At 41.4% G+C, this 12,085-nt stretch overlaps 1 protein-coding gene across 1 annotated transcript; it reads right to left on the bottom strand.

The window, feature by feature from the left end:
- Positions 1–34: 34 nt before the first annotated feature.
- ACOT13 (acyl-CoA thioesterase 13) lies at positions 35–12,081 on the bottom strand. Its single transcript, XM_007197127.3, has 3 exons — positions 11,701–12,081; positions 1,959–2,143; positions 35–284 (listed from the first exon to the last, which is right to left on the bottom strand). Exons 1-3 carry the CDS (start codon positions 11,779–11,781, stop codon positions 128–130), a joined length of 423 nt encoding a protein of 140 aa, XP_007197189.2. The 5' UTR covers positions 11,782–12,081; the 3' UTR covers positions 35–127.
- Between the last annotated feature and the right edge of the window lie 4 nt (positions 12,082–12,085).

Consider the following 12,085-nt stretch of genomic DNA (forward strand, 5'->3'; position numbering starts at 1 on the left):
GGCATTTTCCCCAAAGAAAATATTTCTTAGCCACTTCTGGTTGTGCTAATTTATTTTGAAAATTATATTTGTTCAAGTCAGATTTACTCTGGACATTGTTGAGTTTCTTTAGGTCACCCTGCTGTTCTCAGTTTCCCAGGTGTTTTGTGTGTCTGCCTTGTGCTATTAATTTTCCCGTGGCCTTGTTCATCAGATCCACAGAAACAAACGCAAGTGTTTTTCCTTGCTTCAGAACATGTGCTGTAATCACTATATCTTCTCCCATTTTAGCAGGTGACATGTACCTTGAAAAGAAACATTTAAATTTAGTTAACAGCAAATAGTTTTTAAAAGAGGAAGTTGTATGCATCTCATAACAGCCTTATGTTACTTATTTACTCCTAAATAGTTTAAGAGTAATATCCTTTCTAATTTGAATGGCTGGTCCTGACCGAGTTATATCTTACTGATTCCTTATGCACACAAATTTCTTTTCCCAAAAATATAGGAAGGGGTTTTCAACTGCCCCCGCCCCCCAACACCGCCCTTTTTTTTTTTTTAGTTTCCCACTTCATATTTATTTGGGGCTAGAGACTTCCTTGAGCTTTCACTTAATTGGCTTAACTTCCTAGGTGAAGTAACACTTGGTGTTAATATCATGTCATATCAATATGCAGAATTTACTCAACTCTAAAATGACTTAATAAGAACTATAAGGAATTAATATGAGGCCCTTTTGAATCTCAGGCAGCTCTTGATGGTGGCCAATACTTTGGCAACACATACTTTGAAAGGCCAAAATTACGTTTGGCTTATTAAAAATCCTTTAGGATTGTAGCAGCAGTATCTTAGAAGATCATGAAATGCAGTGCTAGGTTGGAAGATCTCTCTGCTCGTAATAGAGGGTCTTAAGGCAAAGCAGAGTCATCAAGTGGTCTTACCCTTATCATGTGGAATAAGGTAAGGACTACTGAATAGGCTCACCAGTGCCCGAGCAGATCCTTCTTTTTGTACGTCTTAATTTCAAAACACCATTTGCATCTTGTCCTGTGATTTGCTTACTGCACTCTCAATTTATTTCCATAGTAGAGAGGGACTGAAAGTTAGCCTAAGAAAAGGTTTAGATTGTTTAAAAACCTGATAACTGACATTAATTCCATTGCCCTTGTGATAATATCACATTGGCTTTCCCACCCTAACCCCTGCCTCCCCTTCCAACAAAAATCTTTCTTCTCTTGCTTAGGTGGAAAAATCAATTGTCTTGAAACTAAATCCCCGGGCCCTGCACTCTTTAGTGAGCGGGACACTGGCAACAGTACTAGTTAATGTGGGAATTTAATTTTTTGCATCTGGAAGTGTTTGACCCCTGCGGGCATTTTCACAACAGTGAGTGACAAACCTGACATCTGGGGTTCTGCTTCCTTATCATGAGAGCATGTCTGTGCAGTTGCAGGAAAACATGAAGTATTGCAAAACTGGACATTTGTGTTCACCTTGTTACAAGGCAATGGCAATGTATACGTGAAGGTTTCCTCAACTTTTCTTTGATTTTTATTCTAGCTTTTCTCTATAGGTACTCAGTACAACCTTCATGAGACATTTGTACAAGTGGCACTTTTAAGGATTGTATGAAAAACAGTTACAAACCGTGAGTTTGTGATGATTGTTTTCCCTACCAGTATGCATATTAGAAGCTGAATGTTTGCCTTTTTGAGTGTTTAGATCATTCCCTATTTATTACTGGTTATATTACTGATTACTTATTATTACTGATATATATTGTACTTGGAAATTAATTCCTCTAGTTCTAGGTTCTAAAACCATGGAATTATTTTAAGGTAAATCTATAGCTGCATTTAAGGATGACCAGCTAAGGGCACCTCATGTTTTATTTATGTTACAAATGTGTTTAGTCTCGGTTGTTTGAAATGAGTTACCACATTGGAAAAAGTTATTTGGGGTACAGTTTGTATACATACGTTATGTTCATGTCGACACTGACTCCGGGTGCTCCCCTTTCTGTGCACAGCAGAGCATATGTTGATACGACATCCACTAAGGTGGCTGTCATGCCACCATGGAGGGTGCCCATTTTATTGGTATGCTGCTCTTCTACTTTCACTTCACAAATCACTTTCCCAGGGACAGCAGAAACAACGGTCACCTAAGTGTAAAAAAAAAAAGAATTTTGAATATTTGGTGGTATTAGAAAAGCCCAAACAGCCTAACAAGAACTATCATCAGATTAAACCAAGTCACCCCCAAAAAGTTGATTCAGAAATTGAAAATAAAGTTACCAATCTCTCTCTGATAGAAATTAACTCTGATGTAAACTGTTTTGAAATAAAAAGGAATATTTAGGGAAAAACAGGAGTAGTTCTTCTTAATCTCCACTCCTCTGCAGAAATCAAACATTCCGTCTGAGCTTTTCAGCCTTATGTACAACAACCTGGCATCTCTTAATGTCTCCTTAGAAATTTTGCACCAACAAAGCCAGCTGGTCCTTGTGATCTGTTAACCCATTATAGTTTTAATTTGGATGTTCCCTAGTTTTTGCACAAAGTAATTTTTTAGAATGACTTCATAATGAATGGTTTAAAACCATTTACTGGAAGAAACTGAGTAATTCAATGCATTACTAGAATTAATAAGCTTATACCACAAACCTATTTTAATATAAAAAATGTTTGATAGAATCCAGCAAAGTTAAATTGCTGCTTTTAAGGTCCTGCCCCATTTATAGTATCATAATGAAAAAATTATATGAAAGATAAAATGTGGAACAATGCATTTAAAATGTTATATCAAACATCTTTAGAAAGGAAACTTAAAGAAAAATAATAGAAATATGTTTCTTATATCCTATCTAAATTACTAGGAAAAAACATCATAGGTAATATTTAGAAGCTGGAACTAAACTGTGAATGGAATGTGCTGCATCCAGCAACGTAATTCTCACCGTCACTAGAAGTGTTCAGGCAGAATATGGATGAATATTTGATGTGTCTGTTTGTAGATACAGGAAAGCATGTCTCAAGCATCAAATGGTTTAATTCTAGATAACTACCATTTATTGAGCACTCTCATGTCAGGCACTGTGCCAAAGTCTTTCCATATACTATATAACAAGGAAGGGGTTATTTCCAGTTTGTGTAACTTAAATTCAGAGTGGTTTACTCTCAAGGTCACCCAGGATGTGACAGAACTGAGATTCAGATCTAGGTCTGTCCACCTCCAAGTCTCCCTAGTTGCTAACTATAGAATCTCTAGGTATTCAGCGGCCTTTATGCTCCCACCAGGAAGACATTTCGGCATTTCACAAACTATGACTTTAGTTGTTTGCTGTTGTTTATCCCCTAGAAGGCCCTGATGTAAAACAGAAACAGAACTATAAAATATGAACCAACCTAAATAATATGTCATGTTTTGCTTAATGGGTAAATCAATGGAAAAGTAAACGTTAGAACAGGATCAAGTCTATTTATACAATAAATGACCTAGCCACAAGATGTCCTCATAAACTAATAATACACACCAAGCAAGCCCAAGGTGTAAACTCACCTTATTGGGGGCATTTACCTGAGTCTATCAAGCACTGCAACCTAAAGATGAACGAGATCAAATCCCTGCTTTTAAGGGGTTTCCAGTCTAAAGGAATAGACACACATGCACACTGCAGTAGAGCGAATTACTGCAGATAGGATAAATACAGGTTGCTGGAAGTAAGGATCTTACTTATCAAAGTATGTTTTCAGGGCAGAGACATTAGGAAAGGCATCCTGGGGAATTATTTGTGGATTGAAGGACGGGCAGGAGTTAGGCAGGTGAAGACAGGAAAAAGCCAGGCAGTTCAAGAAATAGAATCGAATAGGAAAGCATCATAGTCACCAAAGGTAGTTTAGTGTAATTTTAAGGTATGGTGTGTTTAGTAGAGGTCAGTTCTTAAAGTTCCATTTTATTATCTAACTTTGGCTGGGATGACAAAAGGTAAAACAAATGTCAATTGGATTTTCTACTGCAGACTACTGATTTTGTTTTTTGTTTTTTTTGGCTGTATCAGGTATTAATTGCAGCATGCGGGATCTTCGTTGCAGCATGCGGGCTCAGTAGTTGCAGCACACGGGCTTAGTTGCCCCACAGCATGTGCAATCTTAGTTCCCTGACCAGGGATCAAACCCATGTCCCCTGCGTTGGAAGGCGGATTCTTAACCACTGGACCACCAGGGAAGTCTCCCAAAATACTGATTTTAATTCTTATCTTTTTCCACAACTTGAAAGGACAAAGGACATACTAAGATACAAAACATTGAAAATGTACATTGGAATAGAGATACTTTTGTACTGGTCAGCCAGATATGGCAGAGAAATGCTTTTATGTGTTGCCAATTCTTTTTGCTTTTTTTTGGCTGGGCTGCATGGCTTGTGGGATCCTAGATCCCTGACCAGGGACCGAACCTGGGGCCCTCAGCAGTGAAAGTGTGGAGTCCTAACCACTGGACTGCCAGGGAATTCCCTGTGTTGCCAATTCTTGTCTCCCTCAGTAAAAATAAGTAAACCAATGGAAGACAACAATGAAGGGATGTCCTACCCAACCTCCCAGAACTAAGAAACAGTCTTGGGGTGGAAGAAACCAATGGAGAGCTACCTGTCTGATGAAGAATGGGGCTGGGGGGCGGACACTATTTAAAAAAAAAAAAATAGCTCTCAGTCAAGACATAGGCTGTAGAGAGCACACGTGTTTATTTGGTTATTAACTATGGCTAAATTTGTGTGACAGACCGTGCTCAGAAATGTACATGCATTGTCTTACAGGCATTGAGACCCTGTCTCGATCCTCACAAATCTTTGAAGTAGATAGTGTTTTTATCTCCATTGGACCCAGGTGTCTCTGGCTTAACCACTATGCAAAACTGCCTCCCCTCACATCTCACCTGGACTGCTGCAGACAACTAGGACCTCATGCATCGGGAGGAAGATGGGTGTGTAGCCTTTTATGATGCCATGGGATCAGAAATATAGCTGCCATGGCCCCAGTAATCCTGCAGGTTGGATGACTGCAGTAGATCGGCAAGAACTTCTACGGCTCAGCCCAGTCTGACACAGCAGACTCCTCAGTTCAGCATAAAAGTGGTCTTAAATGGACATGCGCTCATATAATCATCTGCCCCTTTTCTGTATGGCCTGCAGTGTACTGTCTCTGCCCTGCACCTCAGGCATTCACATGAGTTTATATGACTCATGCTACCACAGCATCCCCGCCCCCCGCCACCCATGACCTGCAGGCTCAAATTCCATCACAGAGAGATATGCTTCAGGGGACAAACACAGTCTCTCCTTTCCTCACTTAGCTTTTCAGTAAAGACATTGAGAAGGGATCCCTAATAGTCAACAGCAATGAAGGAGACAGTCCCTAATAGGAAGCTCTGCCCAGAACCCAGAATTATTCTTAGGCCTTGAGGTTTCCAATCTTTCTGGTCTTTAAGAGTCACTGCCTCACTGGGACTGCTGCTGATTGCTGAGCAGCACACACAGGGCCTCTGCTAATGGATAAAGAAACATATGTCTCTGGCTCTGTAAGGGTGTCTGTAACGGGCCTCAAGGAGTGTGGCACATGGCATGAGAAAACCTGCATGTATGTAAAAACGTGAGTCAACCAAGGAGACGGAATGCGAAAGACCGTATGTATGCACAAAAGCATAGAGAACATGATATTAGTGGATGAGAATTTTGTGTATTTGTAAAGGAGGCTGTTTTCAAAGCAATTTGCCCTGATGATGGACACAGCTGATTTCATATGTGAAACAGTACAGATACCAGAGGAAGTGTGTCTGAGGATGATGTAAAAATGCACCTGCATATAAGCAGGAAAAGAGGTAAAGAGTAAGATAGAAGGTGGCAGTGTGATGGAGTGGCAACGGCAAGAAAAATAGTTGGAAATTATGTTAAGGGGCCATAAAAGGGCATAAGCTATTCAAGAATTGTGGTTCAGCCATGCTGCTGTATCAGCCCAACATTTCAGTTTTATAATAAATGTATGTTTTAGTAGCTTAATTACACAGGTGACTAGACCAATAGTTAAGAGTACTAGCTCTGGAGCCAGACTTAGGCAAGACTCTTTTTTTTTTTTTTTTTTTTAATTATTTTTGGCTGCATTGGGTCTTTGTTGCTGCGCAGGCTTTCTCTAGTTACAGGGAGCGTGAGCTACTCTTCCTTTGAGGTGCGAGGGCTTCTCATAGCAGTGGCTTCTCTTGTTGCGGAGCACGGGCTGTAGATGTGTGGGCTCAGTAGTTGTGGCTCGCGGGCTCTAGAGCACAGGCTCAGTAGTTGTGGCGCATGGGCTTAGTCACACGGGCTTAGTTGCTCCATGGCATGTGGGATCTTCCGGGACCAAGGCTCAAACCTGTGTCCCCAGCATTAGCAGACAGATTCTTAACCACTGCGGCCACCAGGGAAGCCCCTTAGGCAAGATCCTTAACTGAGGTTTCCTAAGCTGTAAAGTGGAGATGATAGCACTACCCTCCTAGAGTTTTATAAAGATTAAGATAAAACTCAAATTAAGTTAGAACGGGGCCTGGCATATCATAGGTGATTAAAACATAATTCTCATCCTTATCAAAGTTGTGACTCCAACACAACCATCAAACTGAAAGTTGGTTTGGATAGTTTCACATGGATTTGCTTAAAACTGCCCAGCTGGAATTGTTTCTGTTGCCAAGATCAAGGATGACTTAATTACTAAATTCAGTGGATGCTTTTCAGCCTGTCCCTCACTTGACCTCTCAGCATTCTGCAACATCTACAGTTTTCTGGCCTTTCCTGAACTCCCACGTTCACACCTCCGGATTCTTTTCCTCCTCCACTAGCCACTCCACATCCCCTTTGCTGGCTCGTATTCTGCAATGCCCGCCAGGAGTCAGAGGGTCAACTAATCATTCAGACTCACAAGCCCACCAAAGGCTACGCTTGGTGCCAGTTTCACTCAGGATACAGGACAGTTTCTCTAAGGTTAGGTGCTATAATACAATGTTAACACACAGGCAGGGAGCGGACAGCTGGTTTTAGATCCCCCTTACTAGCTGTGAGGCCTTAGAAAAGTTAAGCTTCTATTTTCTCATGTGTAAAATGGGGATAATAATAGTACCTGCCTCATCGGGTTGTCGTGAGGATTAAACGAAATAATGTAGGTAAAATGTTTAGTGCAGCATCTGGCTCAGAGTGCTCAATAAATGTTAGTTATTACTGAAAATGCCAGAACTATGAAGATGACTCCAGCCCGCTTGCTTCTCAGAACTTTCACTCGGCTTATTTTTAGAGGCCTGAACAATCCTGAAGGTGCTTTTCTGAAGGTGAATATGATCCTATCAGATCCCCTGCCTTCTACTCTGCAGTTCAGTTCCTTTCTGAGCATGCCCCAATGTACCTGACTGATTGTAAAAGTCCCAGCTACCAGATAAACGGCAAAGTCCCCTGATATGAGTGCTCAAGATGTATGTAGCAACTCTACAGGAGGGGAATAGTGATAAATCTAATGAGTGATGTAAGCCATGACCAATTTAAGGTAGTTAGATAAAAGGCCTTCTCAGGGCAAATACCCCAGTATATAGAACTGCCCCAAACCCTGGAGTCATCACTCCTCTTTCCCTCCTATCTCACTATCCAACTCATCAGCAAAGCCTGTCAGCTCTAGCTTCAAACAAATCCAGAATGCCAATCACCTTCCCAGCCCCCATCACCTACTCATACTTCCACTTGAATCCAAGCCGTCATTTCTCTCCAGTTGTTACAGAAGCCTCCCAAATTATCTCCCTACTTCTGCCCTTGCCCGCCTTTTGTCCATTCTCAGTCTTAGCAACAAGAGTGCTCCTTTTAAAATGCAAGTCAGGTTATATGACTCTTCTGTTCAAAACTCTCTAATGGAACTCCATTCCACTCAGAGTAAAAACCAAAGTCCTTACACAGTGAAGCCATACATGGTTAGCTCATCTCCAAATCGTCCCTTCCTAGTCTCCTTGAGAATCCTCTTGAAACACTGCAAGCAGACAGTGTGGTAAAGTCCCAGGGCCTTTATATTTGCTGTTCCCCTGCCTGGATCAATCTTCCCCTTGGAGTATCTATTACGTGCTCAGATCTTTACTATTTCGGTGACATCTTCCAAGATGACAGTATTTAAAACTGAACTTTCAAAAAAATAATTCCACAGGAATACATATTTCAGGGAAAAATACTCTCCTGTCCCAATATTGCCTATCATTGCTCTCTGCTTTATTTTCTTTTATAGCACTTATTACCATCTAACAAACTATATATTTTATTTACTTATTTTGTTCAGTGTTTGATTTACCACAATACAACATAAGTTTCACGAGTGGTAGGGTTTTTGTCAGTTTTGTTCACTGGTATATCCCTGGTGCCGAGAATGGTGCCCGGCACATAGTAGATACTCAAATGTTTGTTGAATGAATGAATACATTCAAATCTGAAGGTCAACTAAGAGCATTCTACAACAATATGCCCAACATTTAGTAGCTTCAGCAACTGATTGAACAAACCATAGGGAGTATCTTCTATGTGAAAGACATTCTTACTAGGCACCGACAAATGCTTATTAAGCATCTGCTATGGACTTGCTCCCAAAGAGCTCTCAGTGAGGAGAGGGAAGACAAAAAAAGCAACAGATATTTTCAATAATGAATAGTAAGTCCTATGATAAAAGTTATCATAGGAAGGTTCTGGAGATGGATGGTGGTGATGGTTGTAAACCATGTGAATGCAATAATTACTATTGAATACTTGAATATGGTTAAGATGGTGAACTTTATGTGTATTTTACTACAATTTTAAAAAGGGGGTATACAACATCAATGTTTTCTGAAATTATTTATTCATAGGACTCTTTTTTCTCAGGGCACATCTGATGGGGCTGTTCCTTGGAACCCACTTTTTCTCCTCTCCCAGACGATAAACTCCTAGAGGGCGAGGAATTGTGATTGGCATTTATTTATAACCTAGAGTACTTAGTTTGTTGACTGATTTAAAAGTGATCTTATAGCAAGAACAGGACACTTTCTTTTTCTGGCTTAAAACAAAGTCATTTATTAGATTTTGATTCTGTCAGTTGGCAATTTAGGCTGGGCTCAGCCAGCCCGTTCTCCTTTCGGGCTTGCCTGGACTCACTCTTGTTTCTACAGGCAGCTGGCAGATTGCTAGGAGCTGGTTGACTTAGATGACGTAATTCACATGTATGGTGCTTGGTGCTGGCAGTTGGCTGGAGTGATGGGAGTGACAGACCACATGTAGGACATTTATTTTGCGTGTTGGTTTTTCTGTATCAGTGTTTTATAAAAGATAGGTTTTGTGGGTATTTATAAACACTGATAAAACAGAGGTTTTAAAAAAGAGAACAGGCTTAAATAAACAAGTTCTAATGTATGATCTCATGCACTGACTTGACATCTGTACCAGGACTAATTTTGCAATTTGCCTTTTTCAACAGATCATTTTTAGAGGAACAGAAAGTCACCATCATTTATCAGATTCTATATGCCAGGTCAAAACATCTGTCCAAAAAACAAAATCCCCACTGGAATATTATCAGCCAAATTTTCAAGTGTTATTCTACTTGATTCATTGACTTTGTGGGAGTGGGTGATGGAGCAAACTTGACACAATAGTACTGTACATCTCACTTGCTTCTTACACCCAGAAACATTATTCCTTCTCACCTTTGCAAAAGGAATGAGGTATAGAGGACAAGTGTGTCTGAGAGACCATATACCACATACATCTTTACTCCAATTTAGTTTTAACAATATTCTTGCATTTTAAAATCCTGCACTTAAAAGTGAGCATTTCTTGCCTTGAAAAATCTCTGGTGTCATATTTAAATCACCAAAGGGACAATTCTTTGACATAAAATAATTTTGTCAGTCAAGGTCCAGTGAGGCACAAAAACCACACTAGTTATATTAAGAGACTTTAAAGAATTGTTAGGACTTCCCTGGTGGCGCAGTGGTTAAGAATCCGCCTGCCAAAGCAGGGGACAAGGGTTCGAGCCCTGGTCCGGGAAGATCCCACATGCCGCGGAGCAACTAAGCCCATGCGCCACAATTACTGAGCCTGCGCTCTAGAGCCTGCGAGCCACAACTACTGAGCCCGCGTGCCACAACTACTGAAGCCCGCGCGCCTAGAGCCCGTGCTCTGCAACAAGAGAAGCCACTGCAATGAGAAACCCGTGCACCGCAAAACGAAGAGTAGCCCCCACTCGCCGCAACTAGAGACCCAGTGCAGCCAAAAAATAAACTAATTAAAAAAGAAGAATTATTAACCAGAGATTTAGAGAAAGACCACATTCTGTTCCATGCCAACACATGTAGAAATCGCATGATTTGAACAACCAACTCAAACTTCAGTGCAAAGACATGGTTTATATATTCTTATAAAGAACAAGAAAGTAGCAATTTATCTAGTTTTGACCTAGGACAAAATGAATAAGAGGATGGTTTAAGTCAAGTGTTCAAAACCTCAGCACTGTTGACGTTTGGAGTGGGTGATTCGCTGTCGTGGGGACGGGGGAGGGAACCTGTGCAGTGTGGGATGTTCAGCAGCATCCCTGGCCTCTAGCCACTAGATGCCAGTCCCACCCCTCCCACCACACTCCAGCTGTGATGATCAAAAATGTCTCCAGACACTGTCAAATGTCCCATGGGGAGCAAAACCACCCTCAAATGAGAACCACTGGTCTAGATCACGTTCCCTTAAAATTTACGGTGAAAGAAACGATGTTCACGACTGGATTTATAGATCACTAAGCATAAACCCGTACTTTAGCCTGAGCAACTCTTCCCACACGAAAAGTAGACAACTACAAAATCCATTTTTGATAAAATTAACAAATACAGAGCACCTACTATGATACTGACCTGTGCAGTTAACATGGTAGCCACTAGTCACCTGTCAGTATTGAGCACTTGAAACATGGCTAGTATGAATTGAGATGTGCTGTAAGTGTAAAATTCACACGGGATTTCAAAGATTAAGTACAAAAAGTCAGTACTCTTTTCTACTGATTACATGTTAAATATTTTGGATATAATGAGTTACTTAAAATATTTTACTAAAATTTCACTTCTTTTTAAAATGTTTATAATATTGTAATAACAACTATATAATGTTACGATTATAAAATTATTATTATAAAATACCTCATTCAAAATGGAGTTGGGAAGCCCTGAAGGGGGTACTTTCCCCCACTTACCACTCCTCCTAGCTTACTTTATAAACCCCAGCGGGAAAAAGGAAGATTTTCTCCCCGTCCAGCAACAACCCAGCTGCTGAGAAACCTCCGCAACTCAACCAATGAGACGACCACAGCCCCGCCTCTCCTCTCCTCCAGCGAACTTGTTCAAGACGGCTCCTCTCCTCGCTATAAAAGAACAGTTGAGGACTTGCCTATGGTTGGCCACAGTTTGCATGTCCCAAAGTGCAATTCCTCTGCTATTTTTGCTGGCTAAGCCACTTACGTTTTCGTTTTAAAGACAGATCAATGTAGGCACACCTAGCACATAACTGTGCTCCATTAAAGTAGTAATTATTATTACTAAGGTGAATTTAGGGACGCAGTCCAACAGAATCTAGCCAGAGACAATTTATTCAGCGCTCACCACGAGCCAAGCATGGTGCTTTCTTTCCCCTCATTAGAAACCGCGCCTTCGCCTCTAATACCTTTTCCAAACTTCTGTCAAAACCGAGAGCCTTGCCTGAGAACTTTATCGCCTCCAGCAGGCTCTTTGCCTTATAGCTCATCGTGGACCGTTCGCCGGCTCCCAGGCCCCACTCAAGAATGATTCTTGGAAGAGCAGGGAAGCCCGGAAGTTCGCAAAAGAACAAGGACAGAAAGGGCGAAGGGTTTGCAGCCTTCTGGGCCCGCGACGCGCTCCAAGTCCGCACTCGCGCGCACCCGCGGCCACGGTGCCACCGCAGCTCGCGCACTGACGTTCCGCGCCTCGTTGTGACCTCGCGCGCACGCGCTGTTTAGCCTTCGCCAGCCCGGGCCCGCTTTCCTGCTGCGCAGGCGCGCTATCGTCCTCCGAAAGCGGAGCGCGTTTCC

Source organism: Balaenoptera acutorostrata, chromosome 10, assembly GCF_949987535.1.
Source record: "Balaenoptera acutorostrata chromosome 10, mBalAcu1.1, whole genome shotgun sequence".
Lineage (NCBI taxonomy): Eukaryota > Metazoa > Chordata > Mammalia > Artiodactyla > Balaenopteridae > Balaenoptera > Balaenoptera acutorostrata.

What these genes read in the sequence shown, in the direction of transcription:
- ACOT13 (XM_007197127.3), bottom strand. Translation starts at nt 11,781, where the DNA reads ATGAGCTATAAGGCAAAGAGCCTGCTGGAGGCGATAAAGTTCTCAGGC. An exon ending in TTGACAGAAGTTTGGAAAAG is followed by an intron (nt 2,144 to 11,700) that starts GTATTAGAGGCG and finishes TTTTACACTTAG; the next exon opens with GTGACCGTTGTTTCTGCTGT. An exon ending in AGTGTCGACATGAACATAAC is followed by an intron (nt 285 to 1,958) that starts GTATGTATACAA and finishes TTTCTTTTCAAG; the next exon opens with GTACATGTCACCTGCTAAAA.